General features: G+C 41.6%; 1 protein-coding gene across 3 annotated transcripts; it reads right to left on the reverse strand.

The window, feature by feature from the left end:
• On the reverse strand, positions 1-25,198 carry LOC127611522 (TSC22 domain family protein 1-like). 3 transcript variants are annotated; one of them, XM_052082089.1, is made up of 3 exons: positions 22,608-25,198; positions 3,144-3,195; positions 1-1,467 (listed from the first exon to the last, which is right to left on the reverse strand). In XM_052082089.1, the coding sequence occupies exons 1-3, from the start codon at positions 25,196-25,198 to the stop codon at positions 1,201-1,203; spliced, it is 2,910 nt and encodes a 969-aa protein (XP_051938049.1). In that variant the 3' UTR covers positions 1-1,200. The 3 variants fall into 3 exon arrangements, with proteins under 3 accessions (XP_051938049.1, XP_051938051.1, XP_051938050.1); XM_052082091.1 differs by lacking the exon at positions 22,608-25,198 and adding an exon at positions 6,583-6,917; XM_052082090.1 differs by lacking the exon at positions 22,608-25,198 and adding an exon at positions 3,395-3,754.
• Positions 25,199-25,538: the final 340 nt, after the last annotated feature.

The following is a 25,538-nucleotide window of genomic DNA, read 5'->3' on the forward strand; positions in this document are numbered from 1 at the left end:
GACACTTATTCAGGATTTTAATGAAAGTTGTGAGTGCAGCTTTCAAGTGCAATTGCGGTAATGGTATGTTACAACTTCTCATCCAGTCTTGCAGAAACATGCACAAAACATCATGAACATACAACCGATACAGAGAATGTAATGGAAAACCATCAAGAAGTTGTAGTTTGTTTTTTTTTCTAATGTTGAGAAATTTATATACTGTTCATCCAGAAGTATTTCACTGTCCAAAAACAAAACACTAAAGTATAAAAAAAGTGCAATATATCAGAAAAGAAAGAAGTTTTACAGTAAGAATGAATGTCGCAGTGGCGGTTATAGATAACATTGTTGGCTGCACCTTGTCAGTTTAAATAACCAAACTCGTTCGATCCTGAAAATACACGCTTTTAAAAATAGACAACAGCCCAGGCAAGGTAAGCATGTTGCTGCTCACGTCATGTGACCAAGATACTGATGCATTTGCTGTTTTCTCTTCCTCTCATTATTTTACATGTTTTACTTACACTATACAGAAATATACATCTTTTTCCTGCCAAACAATGTTTTGCGTCCAGGCCACTGCAGAGCTAAGAAATGTGAAAAGAAATACTGAGAATGTAAGAAAACATCTTGTTTGTTCCACCAAAGCCAAGTAACACTCTCCATGCAGCTGTTATTTAGAAGGGCTTCCCCCCTCACCCCATTCCAGATGGGGACTTGGTCTTGAAATTTGCTCACATTCGTTATTTGTCATTCTGGGAAGGCCTTTTCTTTCAATGTAACATCAGCTTCTAGGCATGAGAAACACATTTATTTACAACACATGACAAGGAAAAAAAAAAAATCAAAAAAACAAACAAAAAAAGACCCTTTCATTCTTCTACTACCTGTAACATTAGTTCAATTGACATCGCCTAAGAGCCACACACAGGCACAGTGATCTTTTCAGCATCTGTGTTGAAGTATGTGGTTTTGCTTATTGTTGAAAAGACATTCTAGCTGATATGTCCACGTTTTTCTTTATTTGTTTTTGGCAAATTTTTAATGAGTTGCAGGATTGTCGCCTTGTGCAGCACTTGTCCCACTGGATGCATCCTTCTCAGGGATAAATATGTGCAAATTCTTGGATCAACAGCATCAACTCATCCTCCTACTCGTCCTTGTCACCTGCTCACTTGTGTTAGCAGAAGTAGTGTTGAGTAGTCTGTGTGCGCCGGGCTACGCTGAGGGGCCGGAGGTGTGCGAGACGGATTGAGCGAGGGTACAAGCAGGACCTGGGGTGGCGACCGTCGTGGAGGCGGCGGGCGGGGAGGCAGTTTGGACCTGCGCCTGGAACTGAGCCATCTGCTCCGGACTGGCCAGCGTCTTGAGCAGGGTGTTCTCCTGCTCTAGTTGGGAGTTGCGGTCGATGAGCTCCTTGATCTGCTCCTTCAGGACTTCCACCTCCTCACGCACGGCATACATCAGGTGACTCTTCACCAGGTCCTGACACATACAAAGTCAGATGTGTCATGACACTGTTCCACTTTCAGCTTAGTCTGACGCACATATTAAGAGACCTACTTGGAACGATGAAACCGATCAAGCCTTCAAAACCTTGCCAGACTTGATACTTGCCAACAATCAAAGCCAATTTATTTACGGAATTCTAATTGCTGAAAAATGATTGACTCTGGGAAACACCCTGGCTGTCACATCGCCTACAGTAAAAAATTAATGTAGGCCCAGTACAAATTTTGCAGCCCAGTGTGCATTTTTGGTTTTGGACTGAAAAACAAAGTGATATGAGGAGCTAGATTCGGCTTGGCCAGTTAGCGGAGTTTGTGTATCTAGATATGAGGTGGGACCTACAAAAGCTTGTGTTCTTTATTTACATTTGTTTAACTGTTTTGGTCATTAAAAGTACATCTGCCAATCCATCCTTGCCCGCATGTGAGGGTATTACAATGCCTTAATTGCCCCCGGCCCCCTTTGATTCCAGTGTCAGTGAGTGAGTATTAGAAGCTCACCCGCAGCAAAATTGGTGGCTCACAACACAAAGTGGACAGAAAGAAAGGGGAGGGGGGAAATACCACAGCAGCTCATCACCTGGAGAATTTATACTGTACATTGGGTCATTCGTTTGTAAAGTTACCACTGTATGTCTTTGTCATTTAAAGTGATGTTGAAAGAAATGGTCTTGAAAACTTTTCAGTTGTTACTAATACAACACATAAGACACAGACGGTCATGCAATCTTAACCACTTTTTCTGCATACACTTTGTTGTTTGAAGCAGTTATAGATGAAAGGAGATATCAAAGTGTCCTTTCACCAGTGGATCAAAGACGTCATGCTTAAAATGTGAACTTTTTTCACATTAATAATCAATGCTACTTGCGAACACAAGATGATGTTTCATATGTATTTTCTAAAATTTCTTTCGTTACATTTCTTAAGATAATTTTATAATATGGAGCCCATACAGGCGAATTGCCAGGATCATACTGCGCAAATGTGAGGTCTTTAACTTTATCATGTAGTTCTTGAAAAAGCTAAGTAAACTTTCTTTGCATTTATATACACACAGACACATAAACACCATCTAAATAAAACTTCAAATACTGAAAGTGGACGATGAATTTTACACACTTAAATGTGGCATTACTCCACTATAAAAGATTTCACATGCGATTACGTGTTAGCCCTGGCCATTGTGAAAATTCAGCCAATGAGTGCTCTGGATATTTTTACCCGCACTGTGTATTTCACCTTGCCTAGCAACAGAGCTGTGAGTAACGACAACAACGGAACAGTAAAGTTACGCTGCATTTTGTAAAATAAATTACAGTAATCTGCAAATTCCCACACCTGATACTAAACCGTGAAACAACGTTCAGTCCAACTCTAACGCCGTGGTTCACGGAGTGCTATTGTACTTTGCGACCGTATGCAGTTCAAAGCTAAACCGAGGAACATGATAAAAGCTCCAGGGCCTTTTCATTGTGTTGGCACGGTATATGTATATATATTTTAGTCGACTCTATTTAGGATACAAATGCTCTTCAAACATGTTTTAGGCATGTGAAACGGCCACTCGTTTTCCAAGTGGCCTACTCACGGCGACAAAAGGGTATTTATCATTCATGCTCTTTCAAGTGGAGAACCGGTAATAAAACTCACCATCGCCTGTTCGATCTTGTTGTCGATGGCCACAACACTGGCTCCCGACGAGCTGTAAAGAAAGAAAGAAAATAAATATGAAATCTCGGGTTATGAAGGCATTACAGAGATACACGACCAATATTAACATTTATCATCCGTGTCCTATGAGGCCATCCCCCCCGCAAGTTGAGGATCCACGGCGGCAGCAGGTGAGGCGAAGCAGCTTAAAACAACGTTTAACAGTTAGCCAAATACAGCTCGTAGTTTACCTGCTATCGAGCTTGACGTGCGAGCTCTCTGCGCTTAATAACGACGACAGGAACGAGATGGAGACATTTCGGAGCTGGCAGACGCCGAGATCCATCGCCACGGTGTAGCAAGGCGTATTCATGGCGCTTTGTGCGTTACAGGAGCTCGAGTTGAGGAAAACGCGAGTCCGACGTGCCCCGATACGGACACAGAGCGACCAGCTCCCCGAGACACATTCACGCGAGGCGTTCAGATTGAGGACCGGACAACACTCACGCACGACTCAAGCTTGGTTCAGCACACAACACGACGTCCGCAGCTCAGAACAAACTCGCGTGATGTGCCCCGTGACGTAACTGGGAGCACTGGTCCCAGATTGGACGAGATACTACTCATTTGCCTAATATATTCAGAAACGCCCCCACCTGCCGCTCAGCTGACACATATTTGCATAGAATATTCGAGTAACACAAGATGAGGTGGATGAAACCGGGAAGAACCGGATGAGACTGAAAGAAAAAAAAAGGGGGGGGGGATTCGTCGCGCTGAAAAGCAACCAGAGGCAATCTTTTCGACTGTCCGGTGACAAAAGATGCACCCAGCTAATAGTTAGCAGGTTTCATCACAATATATCATCCTCTATTTTTGGAATCGACATTAAAAATATATGTACTGCATATTTCTCACAGTTTAAGACTAAATTGAACACAATCAGGTATTTTGATGGCAATTTCTCATTTAAGTGGCATCAATAGGGATGACAGTCGATGCTTAAAAAATCCAAGTAACGCTATTTGCATTGGCATGCATTGCCTCCACGTGGGATTGTATAGCACTGCACAAGAAGTGATATCAATCAATGGCACACCTGCATTATTTGACTGCTGTTTTATTGAATATGGCTAAATGTTGCTCAGATATAGACGGAACAAAAATGTCAAATGTGGATCTGAAGTGGTGATTGATAAATACTTCATGATGAACAATATTTGGCTGGATAATCTCGTGTCAACAAAATTCAATTATGATCCCTCAATTTGCAATCTGTATGCACACATGTTGGCATGCAAGGAGCCAGGAAGCTGACTTATATTTTCTCTAACAACTAAATTACAATTTTTAAATTGTCTGCCACAAAACTTAAACCTGACCCTCCAGTTCCAAAGCGCTGCCCCATGATTCTGAAAAGGCGGTGCAAACAAGTAACCTGGTGTGCACTGTTAATGTCAGTTTAGTCGACCAAGAGTGCATAATAATCATGACCAATTGTATTGCGTGTTGTACATTGTAAACCAATGCATGCTCAGCCCAGATGGGTGTGCAAATGTCTTGACAAAAAAACGCAAATAATATTTGGCCAGAGTTCCATCCAAACAAAGGTAGATAATCTTTTGGTAGCCCATTAAAATGCCACAGATTCTTCTTTCTCTGACACTTCCTACATGCTACCACTGCCTCTCACAAAACTGTACCTTGAAAGGTGACTGTCTGATATCCCCCTCCAACCCCCCAAAAAACTAATGGATACTTTTAACATTCTGACAACTGCTCACACCAAGCCCTCCACATGCAATGAACCACATCTTCAAATAATTCTTGGCTCCGGTCTCTACAATGATTCAAAATTCAATTATTAATTCATAGGCTAAAACCACAGCAGGAGTGATATTTCAACACAAGAAAAAAAGCTCAAGTTGCCTGTAAATGATGTGCCAGAGGATGATTTACAAGTAGAGATGATGATGGCATTATTTATAGTTGACCTACTATGTTAATTTTTTATACAACACACATGCCAATCACTCTACCTGCCCAAAGTACCTGGTGCCATCCAAGTTGTGCGATACAAGCCCAGAGCAAATGTTGGGATTCACATGTATGTTATAGTGCAGAGAAGACATACAATTGCCATGCTGGTGTATTAGGCACCCGTGAAGTTTAAATTTAGCCACTGAGTGATTGTTTTGATGCCTTCAACCAAGATCCAATTCTAGGAGCGTACTTAAGATAACCAGCTTATCAAGACTCTCTAAGACACTGAGCTCTTCCGCATTTTTTTTTGAATGATCGAGAGGGAAAGCCAATTATACAAATCCAAATAGACTATGCGAGTTGAACTCTTCTGGAAGAAAAGCAGTGAAGCTCCCCATAAGAAAAATGCACCTCAACCAGCCAGTGACGTGAGACACGTGAGACACTTCTAAATATGCTTTAAAATTAAAAGATTAAAATCCACACATACATGTGGGTTTCTTTTATTTTCATAACCAATTATGACATGTTAGTAGATTTAGATTACAATTATTTGCAAGAATCCAAACAGTCAGTGTGAGTTGGATGAATAAGCACAACTGACAACTGATAACATGGATTTTTTGGGTGGGAGATAAGAATGGCCTGTTTTCCATCTAGGTCAATCTAAAATCTTGTTGCTTCGCAAAGATGTAGCCTACACTGGGAAACAAATATCCTCTGCAGGAAGCACATTTTAAAACATTTCCCGCTGATTAGAACCCTTATGCTGTGCATGTCTATCATTTCGAGTCCAGGACCTGAAATATGATTACAAAGCATTGTTGCATGTACCTGTAAGTCACGCTTTAAAGACAAATGCATACATTTCATCTCTACGTGTACATTAAAGCAGGTGTACCCAATGAAAAGGCATAATACTGATAGTCAGTAAAACCACCTTTAGTCTCTCTTGAAAAAAAATCCAGCACAACGCTGTAAAGATTTACATGTACTTAATTTCAAGAGTCATAAGACCATCATAAAGGGGAGAAAGAACTGATTGAATGTAACCTGTCTTCCTGTACTGTGGTGACTAGGCGACTACAAGTGAAACCAGATGGAGTAACATGAGGGCAGCACAGTGGTTAACACAATCTCCCCCCCCCCCCCAAAAAAAAAGCTAAATATGGCAAGCCTGGCTTTGACAAAAAGGAGTTAAATTATTCACACCGTCATAAAATATCAGAGCTGGTAGAAATGTTTTTCTGAACACCCTGCAGACACATCACAAAGTAAGCACTGCAAATTGGTGTGCATTAAGAACATCTTTCAACATTCATACAAGCGTTGGAAGCATGAATGAATGAATCGAAAGTTCACAGAGCGCCACACACAATACGGCCTTGGAGCCTTTTGTGTTCACCTCTTGTGGTGATTGGCCAGGCAGCACTACTGTAGTCCTCCTTTAGTTTACCTTTTGAGATGCTGCTCCAGCTCCCAGAACAAAAGCTTCATTGCCATCTCGTCATGGCCCTGAACACGGACACCGTGCACTCTCATGGGGTCTTCGGTCTGGAGGAACATTTAGAATCCAAAGTGGAAGAGTGTGTCCCCGATCCCCTTTGTTTACCTAAAAATCCTTGTGCCCGGTAAAATTTGGCGGCGGGGTCCAAACGAGCTCCCTTACAGATGTATTAGTGGGAACAACTGCACAGGCACTACAAAATAGAAGACGAGGTTGACACAAGTTCCTATGTGTGTTCTCCCCATTTCCCTCCGTCATCTATTTGTGTTTGAATGGCTGTGGGTGAATTACCAGACAGAAGCTGAGTGAGTAGTGACGCGTGATCATGTGACACAGCGAGTTACATAAACTATCAACAGAGATTAGCATGTGGCCCAATGATTTCCCTGCTCCTCCACCACAGAGCCTCCTCCTCGAGAGTGTACAGTAAAATATGTAATCCCGTCACTTCGGACTTCCCAGATGTCGACAATATAACATTTCCATTTCTCTCTTCCATTTTCTGTGTTGCTTATCTTAACTACTTCAATTAATTAAGAAGTATTTTTTAGAATGAGTGATGAAAATGGAGGACAGAGAGAAAAAAAAAGCACGGGGAGAACATGCAACCTCCGCTTAGCATGGCAGGAGCCTGGTTTTGAAACCCCAACCTCAGACTTCTACAAATCAATATAACAATAAATAAAGACATAGATACATACATAAAGATATTTTAGTCAAATTTGTAAAAGCACTTTTATGGAAAAACGTTTGGTCTAGCCTGTATTCCAGTCCTCTATTTGACAAGGGAGAGAAAGTGCGTGTGCCTCAGGGTCTTATCTTGTCATCTCTCATTGAAAGGCTTCCTAAAGATGGCCCAAAACCTTGCCAGACAGAAACCATAACATAGACCCTCAGAGCCAACCATGGCGGAGAGACAGCCGGCCAAGAAATAACAGGTATGGGAAAAGCACAATGCTGGGGATTTTCCTTATCCTAACAGACTTCATCTGTCTGGATGAATCAGCATCACATGACTTTTGGGAGGGCCAGACCGTTACTTCAACTAAGCAACCTCATGCGTGACCACAAGCGACAAAAACTTCAAATAGTCGACGTTTTGACTAAGGCAGATGTCACAGCCTTACTGTCTGTGTTTATATAATGAGGAATTAAAAAAAACAAACAAACAAAAAAAAACACAGTTTCAGTCATGTTGACTTTGCGTTGTTATGCTCCTAATCGGAAATGGGTTTATGTCAAGTAGCCTCACCGACTCATCCTGTCCTGTATTACAACACTATCAGTGTTACAGACCAAATATTCCATATGTTGTTACCACCATGAATTATTACATTTTCACTGCCTGTTGCATTATTTTCTCTACTCCATTCCACCTGCACTCGGCTTTCCTCCTCATTAATGGCTGATTTTCCCCTGCCATATCTACAATGCTTTTTAGCCGTAATGCCGGTGTGCTCCAAGTTACTGAAGTGACCTAAACTTTACATCAAGATACTAGAAATTGCTGTGTCCATTTCTCAAAGTGACTGAAGTTTCTCCACATAATGTTAGCTTTTAATAAGGAAAAAGGGGTGGTCGACTGGTTAGCACGTCAGCCAGCACGTCGGCCTCACAGTGCAGATGTGCAGGATTCGATTAGGCTCTGGCCTTCTCATGTGGAGTTTGCATGTTCTCCCTGTGCCTGCGTGGGTTTTCTGCGGGTAGTCCGGTTTCCTCCCACATTCCAAAAACATGCATGGCAGGTTAACGGCACACTAAATTGTCCTTAGATGATTGTGAGAACGAATGGTTGTTTGTCTATGTGTACCCTGCGATTGGCTGGTAACCAGTGCAGGGTGTACCCCGCCTCCTGCCTGAAGACAGCTGGGATAGGCTCCAGCATGCCCTTGTGAGGATAAGCGGATTATAAAATGAATGCATGAAGAAGGAGAAAACAAAAAAATGCGGCAATGAATCGAAGACGCGGCCAAATGAATGAGACCTTGCTCTCCATTCAGTGTGAATGGGAACTGGTTGCACAAGGCAAGACAAATAAAATATTGAAGTGTGAGAAAAGGTTTTTTTGCAGGTGGCATGCAAAGCTCGCCACTTGCCGATTTGATGACCGGTGGGTGGCTCTGGAACGTTTGTGTAAAACTAAGAAATGGGCGAGGACAATTGAGTAATGCTGCCTTGCTTTAAAAAAAAAAAAAAAAAAAAAAAAACGCCTAGATTTGTCAGCCAATCAGATGACTGGGACACCACGGCCCCAGTCGCCCTAGAGTTTAGAATCACCGCAAAAAAGTGAAACGAAAAGGTGTCGATTTACAGGGCCCAGCAAGGCCATTCCAGTGCGGATCTGGTACAAAGGAAAAGTGGCTCAAGACAAAACTCAAAGATCTCAGTAATGAAGTTTCAAAAGGTTTGCAACATTTGAATCTCGCCATTTTAATTTTTTTAACTAGCACTTCTTTATTAAACCAATTCTACTTGAAAGTATTAACAAAGCAAAAATAAATAATTTTTGGTATCTATTATTTTAGTCACATTTTCAATTTATTTTTACTATTTTTATTTTTTATTAGTTTTGCGTAAATAATGGCAAGCAATATCGGTGGCTGGTAAATGTTAATGTTTGAATGATAATAAAAAGGCCTTGCATGACCCAGCAATGGAGGTGGAAAAAAGGAGGCCTATTGAACTGTAAAGGCTTTTGGCTGGGCTATAGTTTGATAGTTTAGTGTGTGCACAGACTTTACCAGTAAGGCCTGGCAGTGGCTTTCCATAGTCAAACCCTGACTATGGAGAATGACAGAGCAACTGAGTGAGCCAGCCATAGAGCTGGCTCGGAATGATGAGTAGCCACTTTAGCCTCCAAGAGTGATGGATTCTATGGGAGCATTTCGGCTGACAGCAGCACGCCATTAGTTGTCATTACGTACCTGGCAAGGGGTGGCAGAGAAGGAGGAAGCGATATTCAGCGAGACTGTGCTAGAACGGTCGTGACCTATCACCTGATCATTCATATTCACATGCAGATTTATATGTGGAAGGAACAACACAAGAGAGACTTTGGTACTTGTGGTTGTTCTGAGCCTATTCCATGAGAGTACCGTACACGATAATTATTTCAATGATATGTACAATCGTAAATGATGTATTTTCACAAATGTTTCTGAATGGATTAGAAGTAAAGACATTAAAAAGCAGAGGCACGGGTCTGAGGAGATTAGTGCAGGAGGGCCACTTGCTTCTGCTGACAGCAGCAATGAGACATGAGAACGGAGAACACACCACAACAGATCCACATTGCATAAGAGCAGCCAAGTTATGTGGAGTGAAAACTGGCATTATAAGGATTATCAGCCAAAGAAAACACAGCACATCAAGTTCACACTGAACGAAACAATGCCAGGTCCAGCAACAAGAAGACCATTTCTCAGCAGCATCACCTCAATAGCATTTGCCCACTTAAAGGTCAACTGTGAAGTAATTTTAGAAAATCCCAAACAAAATATTTTATGTCCCAAGTAATGAAAGAAAATACATAAAATAAAGCATGAACAAATATTTTCTATTTCGTAAAGTTGACAAAGGAATCATTTTCCCAAAGTGAGATCCTGACTAGCGCAAACTCCAGAAGTGTGACATTACTTTAAAAGAACAATAGTGGGGCTCACGATGGGAAGTGTATAAAGCTAGTCAGATATCGATTCGGAAAGCGACAGTTCAAATGTATCTGCCAGAAACGTATTTGCTTTGCGTTGACAAAACTGTAACGTCCCATTTTTCTGGTCCATTTACATTCCCTATTCTTTTCTTTTCTGAAATAGAACAGTGGATCGCCACACAGCGCCGAGGCATTTTGCCTAATAACACGATCACGATGTCAAGGAGTAGTTCATGGGACAACCAACAATGCATTAAAATGGCTGACTGGTGACTTGGCATTCTATAAATGGCGCCACTCACCGGAGATTGCCAAACAAAAGTATTTTCATTGTGAAGCGCATTGCTTTGGGTGTAACTGTGAACCTGGGCGTGTTGGGTTTTAAAAATAACTAAATAAATGACCCGAAAATATCCTTGAAATAGTTTTGGCCCTCAGTATTACTCAAAAGATGGCTGGCCAAGTTTACTTGACACCCGACCTTTAACTCATTCAGCCAATTCTAGACCCCATTTTTTTTTTTTTTTTTGGTTAAAGTCTTGGAAAAATTGGAGAAAAAAAATTAAGTATATGGGGTTGAACGTGTGAAGTGTGAAAAGACAAATATGTCTTTGGGAGTGAATGAGTTAAGTACCAATCTTTTTTATTTTTATTCCAACGGCCACCACATAATATCGAAAGGAGCAGTTAAAGACCCATGCCATGTTGTGATTTTCCTGGAGTTTCTAAATCAGGGTTTCTACACTTGAGATCTGAAAATTCTCTTTTTTTCCCCAAACCGTAATTTCCAGAGTTCTCTCTATGCAAGAAAAATGTGACATTTAAGTTAAATTAAGTGAATTATTCAGATTTTCTATACGCCAATGTGTTGTCAAATAATTTCCAGAAGAAATGCATCGTTAATATTTTGGAAATTATGATCAGTCGTCAGAGAATCTACACCTAACCATGATGAGTAACTGTATTTCAATGATTATACAAAATCAAACACGTATACGTCAGGATTGCTGCCCGACGAGGAGTAAACCGTCAGGGATTAAGGAACAACGTGGAGGTGTGAGCAAAGTGCCGCTGAGAACATCCACTAATCCCTGATATCTCAAAGGGCATTAACCCGTTGATACTTATATGTTCACTTGTCAACAAAAATAATACGAGTGTTACGAAAAATGATTGGAACCAGAAAATTGGTTTTAAAAGAGACCAAATCGACAGTACATTTTAAAATGTTTCGCACCACAACTATCGATATACATATGGAATCACCTTTCATTGGAGATGGACAACCATAGGAAACAATTATGGAAATTGCACATTTTAATACTTTTTCTAATCAAAATAAAACTGACTTTTTCTCCTTGCAAAGTCTGACGGGTTTGACTACACGGTATTTTCCGCACTATAAGGCGCACCCAAAAGCATTCAATTTTCTCATTAAGCCGACAGTGTGCTTTATAATCCAATGAGCCTTATATATGGATAAATATTCTGATTTATTGGACGTAGTATTCAAAATGATCTGTAAAGCGCTTTGTTACAGCTGCAGCGGTTGTGAAAACTCAATATAAATGAAGCTGTATTGTATTGTATATCCTTTAGCGCCACATACAACGAAAAAAACAAACAAACCCTGTTGCATTATACAAAATCTTTTTCTCTGCTCTTGCCTCGCGACGAAATTCACTATAACGAAGTCTAATCCAACAGCGACCACTACTGCTTCGTTCGGAAACGGCAACAGCAAACACCACACTGGTTTACACATGCGCAGTAGTCCAGGAAGTATTTGTTATTGTTAGTTTCAGACGCCGAAAGAACGTTGCATTGCTAAAATTGCTACAAAACTGACCTGTGTATGGTATGTATAGTAAGTGTATGCTCCATAAAATAGATTCCGTTTTCATACTTTTCCAGAGTGGGAAATTTATTAAATCGGGTTGCATATTTTTTCCATTACTTTCCATTTTTAAAAACCATGTAAATGAAACCTGAAGTCTGCATGACGATGGGCTTGTGAAATGGACAACAGTGCATCTTTATGATTTTTTTATTTTTATTTTCTGAGTTTCTTTTGTGTGCCTCAAAGCAAGCTCGAAGTGAAGACAACATTCAGCTCGAAGTGGATTAACTAAATAGGACTCCTCCGTCAGGGCCTGAATCTGTGACGGCAGCAGAGCTATAAGCACAGCTTAGTTGTATCGCAACAAGAAGCATGGCTTGGGCAGTCATCTTAACCCTTGGGTCCTTCAAATGAAAAAAAACCCCTAAATTACGCATTTTACAATTTTTGTAATGATGTATTTTGTGTTATACAAACATTCTTATTTTTTTTTTCAAACACTCAAAATGTTCAGAGACATCTGTGCTATCCATACATGTATAGTTTTTATTAGTTCTTTGGGATTTTCTATTCTTTATTTTTCGCAAAAGGAAAAAAAAAAATTGTGTCCGGAGGTCCCAACCAAGCCCTACTAACAATCCCGACCGGACGTGTTCATGTAAAATGCATTGGTTTGAAGCCTCCTGCAAAAAGGCAAACTCATTTGCGATCCTCTGGCGCCACGTAAAAGTTGCACAATTGGAATGATCTCAACCCAACAATGTGGCATGCATACGTCTGTCTAAGCGAAAACAAAGCGATTGACGTAAAAATCGCATGAAATGCATGTTTACACATTAGGTTTATGATGCATTCAAAAATATGAATTATAATGGATCTCTATGGTGCAAAATATGTAAATTGTGAAGATTATGGAATCAAAACCTTTTTAATTATTGCTGCAATGCCTGAGAATTATCAGCTGGTGACGTCATGAAATTCAGGCCATTTTAGAACCCCCCCATACGTTTCAGCTCTCTTGTGTTTTTCCGAATGCCTTTGCCTTTGATTCAGACATAATTTTACATTTATCGCAAGCGGTGGACTACGAGGGTTTTAATGATTACAGTATTTGCAAATAACAACAAAAGTTGCTCAGTTTGAACATTAAATGTATTCAATTAAATGTAAGTTGAACATGATTTGCAAATCATTTTATTAGTGTTTAATTTAACACAAGGTCCCAACGTCTTTGGAATTGGGTTTGTCCATAATATCTTTATAATTAATTTGAGTGTATCATCTTCACAATACTGTTCAGAGATTTTGGGAAACACCTAACTTTGTTTCAACTATTGTGCAGACTTCAAAAAGTAAATAATATACACTATTGATTATCTAGATTACACCAACAATTTATTTTTTATAGCCCAGAACCATAAAATTACACGATACGGCTGACTTTAAAACTGCACAACTAATGTACAGAGCAAAAAATAATCACCTGTGTCACGTACAAAAAAATAAAATAAAAAACACTGAAAGGGAAGGGGGTTATAATTCAAGGGGTGTATTAATTCTAAAACGTGAAGTGTGTGCACAACATTTAAGAGTTTTGCCTTACAGTTCATGGGATTATTAAGGGATTAACTAAAGCAAAGGAGAAACAGTGGCATCGGAGTACAAAAAAATTTTAAGTAAAAATGCGAGAGGGGCCTTATTAATTCGGCAGTAATTAAATATATCAGCAGTAGTATCTAAAATTGGATTAACCATTCCACAGAAAAAAATCATTAACACTGTAGTTTAACATCTAGAAATAAAAGTCCTACTTATTCCAGTTGTTCTGATAATTAAAAGGTGAAACAAACTCCTGACTCAATCACAGGTCAAAAGACAAGCTTACACATGTTAGAGTGTGTCATCTGCACACACTCACATTGCGCTTTCTCCTTTGGTACATGCTGCTGGTGAGCAGCGCCACCTTGTGTCCAATGTGAAAACAACAGATCATCATCAATTCAAGTGCTTCGTTTTAGAAAAAAATGTAGTGGACATATTTGATGATTAAGTGAATATACATTTCAATTTAAAATATTACAGTCATATGGATTCATTTCAACTCCATCCACTTTCTTCCACTTATTTTATTTCAATTACACAAACGGGCCTCTAAAAACCACAGAATTTAGATTCAACCTTCAATTCTTGTGGTACCATGTCACAGTTTATCGCTTCCAGCCATGGAACAATTGATAGAAAAGCTTTGTCACGCTATCTCAATTAGTCTGAATGATAAACTATCCAGCAATTCCTAAACGAGTGTGCTCCTTCCAAAACAAAAAACAAACAAACAAAAAAGGTTAGTCTGGAGCTCTGTACCTTTATCTATTTTTCTATACTGTACTATTGTGTACTCTAATGCTCTCACTACTTCGTGTTTTAGGTCTGACTGTTGTAGTTTTTGGCTGTTATGGTTATTATTTGCAGATTTTTCACCGTACAGTATACTTTTTTGAAACATGAACTTGCCACTGCACGGATGAAAACTCGTCTGCGGCTACATATTAACATGTTAATGGTCGGTAACGTATAAAGTCCCTCGGTTTGAATGAAGGCAGCAAAAAAGAAAGCAAAAACAGAAAGCAAGTCTGCAGTAATTTTATAGATCCTGTTTCAATGGGAACACCTTAAACAGACTTCTGTTTTGCAGCTTCGCTTCATGACCGGAGCATCAGGTTGGTAAGTATGCTGACAGGGCATTTCAAGTTTGGGACACTTGTCTCACCTTTAAAATTTCAAACGGCACAATTAGCTTGGTTTGAGAAGAACGTTGAGAGCGTCATGACCAAAAGGAGGCAGTGTTGCCTTCTTTACAAGTTGAAAGTGCACCAAAACGACTCAGTGGCACTTCAAGTGGTGCTGTACCTTTTGCTGAATTCAAGGCCTATAGGAGCGCATGCGTGTGAGTGGATAAGTATTTAAACAAAAACGAATTATTTAGAGTGAAAGCAAATCTGAGAATCAGTCTCCTATACTTACCCACTTAGATGTCACACAAGTGATACAATGCCTACAGCACATCAGACATTAAATGGTGCAACAAAGAGAAGCAGCTGGCGAGACTGCTGAAGATTAAGGTGGGAGGGGGGGATTAAGAGAGACTTCAACTCCCACCAACCCCCTCCCGCCGCCTTCCATATTCAGCAACACAGTGCATTGAAGAGGGGATTATCTCACACAAAGCAAGATTGGAGGACTTTGAAACCATGTTTACTGCCCAGAAGGTCTGCAACAGACACCATGAATTTAAAAAAACAACCAGCCGCATAAACAGCCAGCTTTGCAGTTCTTAAACAGATTGCATGTTGCGTCATGTGCTTACTAATACATGTGGGAGCTGTATTGAAACCAAAATGAAAGGAGCGTAAAGTGGCTCAATGTTCATACATAAACCCAAGTTACCCCCCCCCCCCGCCCCCCCCGGGGATAAAGAGTGTCATTTCTGAAACTATCTGGACAGTGTTGTGACCACAGGAATACCAGGCATGATTCAGCACATTGCCGGCGTGATTTGCGGCATGACACTGGCAGACCACGACAACCGAAAAAGAGTCTACCATGATTTTATCGTGCTGGGAGTTGGGAGTTCAATGATCAATCAAACTGTGACCGGCATTCAAAATATAATTAAAACGTTTAGCCTCTGTGAAATATTTGCGTGGGAAACCAGCATTGGTATTGGCAGGGAGAGCTCACTGCATCAAAACAAACGCGCGTGATAACCGATTGAGCATTTTACTATGAGAATCTCTTGACAAGCAGTGCTAACCTGACACAAAGGCATGTGGGACGGAGCCAAAAGAACCTGGTTGGAAAGGGCAAATAATAGGAAAAAAATAATGGACAAACATCCAATCTGTGGCATACTGCTTATTAGGTCGATTGTGAGGAAACAATTGTTGGTGAAGCTTTTCTTGAGACAGTTGATTGCGTTGAGTGCACTGCTTTGCTGCAACCAGCAGCCCTGTTTCGTTTGTAGTCTAAACAACGTGAAGTCAGGTCTGCTAAGTTTAACCTACATCAACAGGGGAGGGCAGCATTACAATCTTCTCAACACAGAAGTAATTTTGTAAATGGAATTGGGAGATTCTTCCATTCCAGAAAAAAAAGAACATTGATTCACTCTTCAGTTTCACCAGAGTCAAATCCTTTTTTCTTTGTTCCTGCAATTAATCAGTGAAAAATGGACTGGTAAAGCCAAAGTGTTGAGTATGTCAAAAAGCCATAACATTATGATAATTTGAGAGATCTAATGAGATTCAATGTGTAAGAGCCATCAGAACATCTGCCAAAAGAGAAATCTAGAGACAATAGTCCGCCGTTTTGACAGACCCTGTCATAAGGGCATTGCTGTGTTTAATATTGTGGTCAAACTAGTGCACAACCGCACTACATCATAACAACAATTGTTTTAGTCTTGGTTACCTTGTAATGGGAATTTAGCTAAATGAGAATCTCAAAATGATAACATCTAGAAGTATCAATCAAAGTTGAACAATATTTTTGTTAAGGATCACCTCAAATTCAGCTTTTGTCTGCTTTTTTTTGACAAGCAGTCAAAATGAAACTCCGTTGCCATGTCTGTGCAGAGGTTGCATGGGAGAGCATTTTTCTGCTAAATGAATGGCTTAAAATACGAGCCATTATCATCCATTACGAGTCATTAGTACCGCCGTTGCACTCTAACTAAAACAATACTGTTTATTGATGGATGAACAAACCATCAGATGAAAGGAGGCAAAAACTACAAGGAAACACACAAAAAAGATAATTTAAATAGATTTCTTCAAATGGGTTGAGAGCTTTTTTTTCTTAAATGCTAGTTTGCTCCATTTTGGAACGTTGGTCTCTCGTGACGGATTTTGGTTAGGATGGACAGCGCAATGTCAGACTAAAGATGGAATTCAGGGTGGGAATGCAATGACAATCCTGTCTGAGATCAGACACCAAAAAATAAAAAAAAATAACCCAGCATCTGCAAAAGCTTTTAACCTCCATTGTTACGAGGGCCCACTGCAACTGCACAGGATTTCCTTGTTCATCCTACCGTTGACACTGGAGGCGGGCTTTAATAGATCGCAAACATAAACACTAAAACGGCACGTCGCTGCTCTGTTGTTGATTTCTGGCGTTCTCTAGGTTGGCCTGTGTAGTGAGAATGGAGGGAGGGGGGACACCACTGTAAAACAAAAAACAAATGTTGTTTACCTTTGGGGATTCTCTCGTCACGTCAAACTGGACCAAATTTAAAATTTGAAGAGAGGAAAAACACCACCCGTAAATACTTGTACATTTGCAAGTTTCAGAATATTGCATATACTCAAAACAATATAAAAACAGCATAGGGCTTAGACGCACACAGTACATTTGTGTCCTGCCCTTGAAAAAGAAGTCTCAAAAGAAATGACTATACCACATTAGGATTTTGGAAGCGCAAACTTAAATGCGTAACCCACAACAAAAGAATCCACTAAGCAAGAGAATGGGAGGATTTAACCGAGCTGCCCCGGCAATGCTCAGTCTAGTTCCATCTGGTCGTGTGTGCTGTGTAGTCATGGTCTCAATCAGCTTCAATAGGCCTGACTAAGTTGTGTTGGGTCAGATTGGGTCACTTCCTCTGGGTGTGAATTGTGGGGATCACACTGAGCTCAACACAATGAGCAACAGGTCCAGTATGCACTGGCTGCCTGCGACGCCAGGGACAAGATTATACTGCTTTTCAACCGCCTGGTACAAGATCAGCAAAACAAGACTCTTTTTGGACAGCGTGCCGCTCAGTACTAAAACATCACTTGCAAATCTTTTCACTTGTAAAGAGTATTTTTTATTTCCACAAACACTGGCACGGTATACCGGTACAATTAAAATGTCCCAATCAACACACTCCGCCCCTGAAAAATGAAACACTGCCATATATTTTTAGTGCTGATACTGTCAGATAGCAAACATCTCGTTTCAAGCCGTTTATTAGTCCCACCTGTAAAATATGTACAGTATGAAATGAAGTATAATCACGTTCAGTGAGTACACAACTACCAGGCTCAACCCACGCAGGGATCACAAGGCAAAAGATCGCTTCGCGTTTGGTGAGCGAGCTATAATGATTAATCTAATTATTGATTACTAATTCAGTGTCAAAAGAGCAACACACAATGCTACCGTACAACAGAGCATAAAAATTAAAAAAGCATACTGTATCTAAGAATTTTACTTTAAAATCCTCCACCGCCCAAATGTTTGGGATGAAAATAGTACAAATTTAAAGATCCAGGTTTTGTCATCCACTGTTTTTACGGTTTTGCTGTTATTATTACATATTTGCAAGTGCTTTATGACGGCACGTCAGGATTTTGGTACCATGGAAAGGCTAATAAACACATAACCTGCGTGCAGGGAGCATGGTGGTCTCTCCGGTGTTAAACTTAACACCCCTTTCCCACCTTTCCACTATATTCGCTCAAACAGCCCACGTTTCTGCTTCTCGCACGCCTCTGACACGACATCGTGAACCGGGAAACAGGCAAGTCAAATTGAAGCTCCCATACTGTGTCAGTACAGAACAGTGACAAAACATCTGACAGCAGCGTGAAAGGAGCTAGCGTTGAACTACACTCTGTCTCAGGCAGTACATTTACAGGCATGCACATTAATTTTAAAAAAATGGACTTTTCCAATGGCACATTGGAAGAAACCAGACATGCATCCAACCACCTTAATTTACTGTGTTCGACTTTTTAAAAGTTGGATGAATGCAACCAGGCTATTTGAAACCAAATTCTCCTCGCATGTATAAACCTTCATCAATCAAATATCAGACCCGCTTTTCTGCACATGCTCATCCTCGTTGCTGACGCACAGAGTTCGACAGAGGTGAGATGATGCCGATCTGATGTGAACAAATATGCAAACGGTTTTACATTTGCTTGATTAAAAGGCCAAGAAACAGCATAACATAATAAATTCAACAAAGAAATGGGATAGGCACAGCTGCCGATTGACATGGCCTGTAAAAAGAGACGACAATGTGCTTTGGATCTTTGCTGTGTCGTGATCTGTAGTAGTTCCAACCACCGCCCCCCGCCACCCCCCCATTTGCTGTACAGAGGTAGAGGTCACAGTCTACCAATCAGCTGACAGTGATGTGTCTAGCACCACTTCTGTATCACTCCAACCTTGAAAATAATGAATGGCATGCACTCACATTGCAGACCAACCACAGAGTGAAAAGTTTTGAACCCCGGTGACTACAAGTTGCAAACCATAAACAAAAGCACACCCTCTCATCAAGAGAATTACGGGTAGGATTGTACCTAAGGTTTCCTTTAGAATCAATAAGTCTATTGATTATGTTTTAATTGAATCAATGAACTGGAGTAAAAAAAACAATTTGAAGACAGGAGGACATTATTTCATATTGAGAGCAAATAATCTGCACACACAAACTAATTATGATTCAGCTTACAGGGTTGGGCCATAAAACTTAAAAATGTCCCCCAACTTATGGGTTTCCAAAGCAGAGGTTTAGAAATGTCTTCTTTGGATTAAACACAAAGATAATCATACTTCTGTCATAAAGGGCTACATCAATCTGAGAATATTTATTGTTAAGGATTCAATGAATTTCAGCAATTTTTAGTTCAACAAGGTCTCCAAACAATTTGCTGATTTTTGAAATATTTCAGATTATAATTGATTAGTTGTCAATTAATCGCTGAATTGTTGCACCTCTAATTATGAGTGGAATGATTTTTCATCACATCACCAACTTGACTTCTCCCTTTGGTCACCATTGAACCATAACCACACCATTAAATCATCAGCAGTCCAGTCAGCCCACACAAAGCAACCATCATGACTATTGGGCGTACAGCAAATGCATAAATCTCAACAAATCCTCTCACATACTCATACAATCAATGCAATCTCAAATTTTAAAAGTCACACCATAATTAAGATTTGACTTCTTATCACAGGATCCCTGAGTCCCTAATTTATTATCATTGGATCCCCGACTCCCCAATAAAGTCTGCAAATAATGTTGACAGTAGCAACAACATATTGTGCATGTACTGAATTTACTGTCCCACAGACCTCCTCACCACAGGAAACTGCTACAAGTGTTTTCCTGCCAGATGAAGATCATCATGATGATCAGAGGGACTGACTCCTTTACAATGAGCAGACTGAAACCTCGATTGCTGCGTGCCAAGAGTGGCTGTAGATTTGGCTGTAAGCTTTCGGGTAATGGGGAAACCATTACAACAAATAAAATGATCATTTACAAGCTCTGGCTATGAAACCAAGAACGACAAACCATAATTTAAACAAAATAATAATAATCAAATTTGTTTCTTGGTAAATGGCCACGTTTGCGTGAAGGCCCCCCCACCCCCTAAAAAAATCATTTAATCATAAAAGATCTTGCCACACCACTTTAGTCAATTAAATTTGACAGACTATTAAGTAACCAGACATGCAACAGCGCTTAACAATTTGAACATTTTTGGTTAAAGGCAGGAGAACTTGCATGTTTATACAAGACCATTGCTGACCAAACTCGATTAAGTAAGCAAAAATTACTAACAGATTTCTGTCCGGGCAGTGAAAGTTTCTCCCAATGTCTCCTGTACAATCAGCGCACACTGTGAACACTTTGCCTTCATTATTTAACAACAGAACAACATGTACCCAGTCAGTAGCCTCAAAACTTCACTCCCACCAAGTTAAAATCACACTGCTCTCAGCACTTTGGAGAGAAACATAAAATCTTCTCAATATAGGGGTCGATCAGTTCATCTGAAAATGACAGAACACCCTTTTTGCTTAGGTAGTAAAAAAACGTGTAGTTAGTTGAACATACAATACAATACAATACATGCTGATTTATATAGCGCTTTCACAACAGCGGCAGCTGTAACAAAGCGCTTTACAAAACAGTTAACATAAAGTTTAAAATAATAAACACAACACATAACATAAAACACGGACAGCCGTGCAGTCCTACATGAACGAAATGATGATTTTGCAAGTTAATCAAAAGGTATAACTACAACTTTAACACTCCAGACCCCCATACTGGTCATGTTACTACCTAAAATAGAGACAATGTGCCTATTGTAGTCCATTAGCGGCGAGACAAAAAAAAAGCTAGTTGTGTGGAGAAACAACGGTTTGTTTTTGTCATGCATTAATTTGCTCCATCAGTGGCCTCATAAAACATATGCAAATTACTCAAACAAAAGAGACATGTCATATATTCCCCATTATCAATGTCTATGGGAAACTGCAATTTAAACTTCTCATTGCTTAGCCATGGTTATCTTTTAGCATGACAACAGCATTCATAGTTCAAATATATCAGATTATGTCTACTTGCATTGTTTGCCAGGTTGAGGTATTAGTGGTTCACTTTAACCCATGTTCACCACCGACATTGGTTATGAATGGCAGCATCTGTCTTCTGAACAAAATACTAAAAACAGAAGTTGAGTCGTGATCACAATTCCGGAAGGCAATTTTCTCAATTGTAACCAGAGCTTTACTTTGCCCCAAATTCTGGTCATCATTTGTGACAATAATCCATCTGATCCCCAAAGATTTCACATTCCTCAGAGTTAGACGTCATGTGATAACATTAGCCAACCTTCAGGGTCCATTAAATCACACAAGGGAAATCTGGCTAATATGCTCCAAGCCATCCAATGGCAATGTAATTCACATTTTTGAATTTGGGTGAAAAGAAAAAAAAATAAAATTTGAGTGTTTTACTATAGATTACATCTGTTTTTCATCAGAAAATATTTAAATCTGGCATATGATTCATTCATTCATTCATTCATCTTCCGAGCCGCTTGATCCTCACTAGGGTCTGGCATATGATATACAACAGAATTATGTTAGGACTGAAGAAGAGGGACAGCAGATGCGGGTAAAGAGTGAGTGTGACAAGAGTGAGCGCTTAATGAAATCAATAAGCTTTTACTGAAGGTTTAATCCGTGAACGAGTCAGTCTCTTCCCTCAAAAGGTCACCCACAGATAGAATTTGCAAAAGCCTTTGCTTGAAAACCTGCTTTTCTATTTGCTGCATGACAACACAAGGAGACCCAACAGAAGTCATGCTCTCTAACGTGGCCTGTCAGGATTCAAGTGGGCATGCTAAGAAAGAACGTCAAGTCAACTTGATAAAGACAAGATGCGTCACAGCCATTTGAGCCCTACATTATGTCAAGAGGACAAGATCAGATTGTAGGAGCCTGGTCACTGTCTACTAATTGACTAACTAATAAGGCTCTTCCTCCATCACAGCTGGGACAATGATGACAGGGAGCATTAGAACCCCTGCAGCTCTGCACTCAAATGCTGAGCGGGTCAACAAACAACCTTCAATTAACAGTGTTCAAGGCAAATGATGGGAGCAGAAAAGAAAGAAAGTCTCTTACCCGTCCTCCTCTCCTTCCAGATTTTTTAGGCCAGCTGATGCAGTTAAGGCACTGGCGATGGCAGCGTTGCCTTCAGCTTCTTGACCCTGGCCAGCGTTGGATCCGGATCCCGGGTGCCCTCCGGAAACTTTCGGAAATCCCAGCAGAGCCGACTGGTGCTGAAGGAGGAGTCGCTGGGCATCCTGCAGCTGAGTGGTCGTGAAAGTGGGCAGACTAGCATAGAGGGCACTAGCCTGGGCAGCATGGGCCAGGGCCTGGGCACTGCTGAGGTCTTGGAGCTGGGGAACACCCTGTGGGAGCATTCTATTGTTCCCGACACCGAGAACTTGTGGCAGGGCATGGGGGTCGGGGTTAGATGGAGGCACGCTCGGTGCGGACACCTGGCTCTGAATCGTAGTGGGCAACTGGGTGCAAAGACCAATGTTTTGGACTTGTGTTGGGAGGGACTGTGGTTTCTGCTGCTGGCAATCCAGGTGGGCAGCATGGCTCGCAGGCTGTTGACCTGCAGCGCCAACATGAAAGGCCGCATTGGAGGTAGTAGCCTGGAGAGATGCGGGCTGCTGGGGTTGACTTTGGAGGATGACCTGGGACTGCTGGAGGCCCCCCATCATCTGACACGCTCCATTAGCTTGCCCTGAAGAACTTAGTCCGGCTTGGTTCAATAGATGCTGCGATGCGGGAGCTTGGGGAGTACCTTGATGTGACTGGCTGTACTCGGGGGGTCTCATCTGTACTGAGGCAGCAGATGGATGCTGGGGGAGTGAGGCGTAGCCAAGCTGATGCTGCTGAACCCCCACAGGGCTCTGTGTGGAGCCTGGGGGTTGATTCGCAACTGCCTGGGCGTAGGTAAGATGTTCTTGGGGTACAGCCGAAATCGGCATTCCACTGTTGATCGGGTGGCCTTGCACAGGTACAGGCGGAATCATGTTTGAGGGAGTCGAGGAAACAATGTTAGTCTTGATGTGGGAATGGGTGACGTCTTGTGTGTTTATAAGAGGTTGTGATTGAGACACGCCCACGCCGACTAAGCCACTGGAAGGGACTGCTTGGAAACCCTGAGTAGGGGAGGCGTAATCCTGTGCATGTTGGGTAATCGGGGGTCCCCCAGTCTCACCACCACAAACACTTTCTATATAATGGCTCACTGTGCTCATGGTGCTACTCACAGAGCTACCACTTGTGCTTTCCCGCTCTGAGCACCCAGAAAAGTTCTCAGAGACAAATTGGCGCGTGCTGCCAGCATCAGATGCGGATGAGCAGGAGGCGGAGGTTGGGGTGTCCTTGTCATAAAATTCAGTGCACATCCATCTGCCCTTCTTGAAGGGCTCAGAACTTGAGTCCAACTTCACCACCCTGAAGCGAGAACTGGTGGGAGCGACCACTGGTACAGGAATAGTTGAGACAGCAACAGGGGTGCTCACTGACTGCAGCGCAGCAGAACCAGCTCTTCCCTGGATCCCACTCAAGAGACACGTCCCCCCAGAGGCACTGGCAACAGTAACAACAGAAGTGGTTCTAGTCGTCAAGGAGATGTTAGAGTTGAGAGTTTGTTGTTGCTGAATCATGGTGTTATTGGCATTACTCATGAGGTTGCCTCCAGATGCAGCAGAACCAGCTCCACCACCCGCACCACCGCTTTTCACATTGAGAGGAAACCCTACGGAGCTGTTGCTCGCACTCGTGCTTATTCCCCCCTTCACAGGCACATTGGCAGAGCTCAACATATTCACATTACTAACACTGCTGGTCTGGGGATTAACTATACTAACTGCAGCGCCTGTAGCGGAGCTGTGCATTCCAGGAGCGGATCCCAAGCCCACCATCCCCACAGGCTGGGAAACAATGTTTGCAGGGGCAGCCTCTTGAGAGACCCCAACATTAGAAGGCATTTTCTGAATTACAGAGGCATGGGTAGATGAGGCACCTACTGACCCAGAAGGCAGTGGGTAGCCCTGGGCATGGTTCTGATGATGAGGATGACGGTGCACAGTCCCATTAACCATACAACCACCCTGCTGTGGTGCTTGATTCAGAGCATGGGGGTGTGAAGGCTGGTTTGGTGACAGCAGCCCCGGAGTTTCAGCCTCATGAAAATTATTCAGGGTCTCCTCAGAAGAGCTTCTCTCCGCTCCAACTACATCATTAGCTCGTGAAAGGGACACATCCATGATTTCTGAGGACGACAGATCCTCCGTGTGGGACTCATCCAGGTCATCGTAGCTCTCAGTGTCCTCTGCAATACTGTTGTTGGTACTCACAGATATCTGCGCAGGAGTCACGCTTGTGATCTGGAAACCACTCTTCTTTTTCATCTGAGCCCCAACAGATTGTGTGGCCTGGGAATGTATATTTAGGCTGTGGGAAGGAGGATGGTGGGGACCTGGGGAGGACGAGCCTGCAGGAGTTTGGCACTGAATCAACAGGGAGGGCTGATATTCTTCAGCAGCCGTGCCATGACTGTTGGTGACCACCGGTGTTGACAGCGAGGAGCCGCTCCCGCTGCTTGTGTTGCTACCCCTTCTGTGAAAGACAGCCGGCTGCGCCATCTTTCTAACACTGCCAGAGTCTCCAGTGGGGTCCGGATGATGCATTTTAAGAAAATCCGGGGGGTAATTGGTCTCTGACAGTATGTAACAAAGTTGAAGCACGTTAACGCCGCCGTTTTGACGAAACTACGATGAACGGACAACAAGACCAGAAAAAAAGAGAAAAAAGATAATAGTTAATCTTTCTTAAATGTCTAATAAAACTGTACTTCTGGTTACAGACACTCTCTCGCGATTAAATGTTAGACTGTCACACGAAGCTGGTGGCCGCTTTACGTGTAGCTAACGAGCTAGCGTCAGCTGATTCCAGCAGTAATTCACCGGCGTTTTCTGTTTGCTGATTTAGTTAATCACGAGCAATCATATTGTGTACTACAAACACCAG

Source organism: Hippocampus zosterae, chromosome 12 (assembly GCF_025434085.1).
Source record: "Hippocampus zosterae strain Florida chromosome 12, ASM2543408v3, whole genome shotgun sequence".
Lineage (NCBI taxonomy): Eukaryota > Metazoa > Chordata > Actinopteri > Syngnathiformes > Syngnathidae > Hippocampus > Hippocampus zosterae.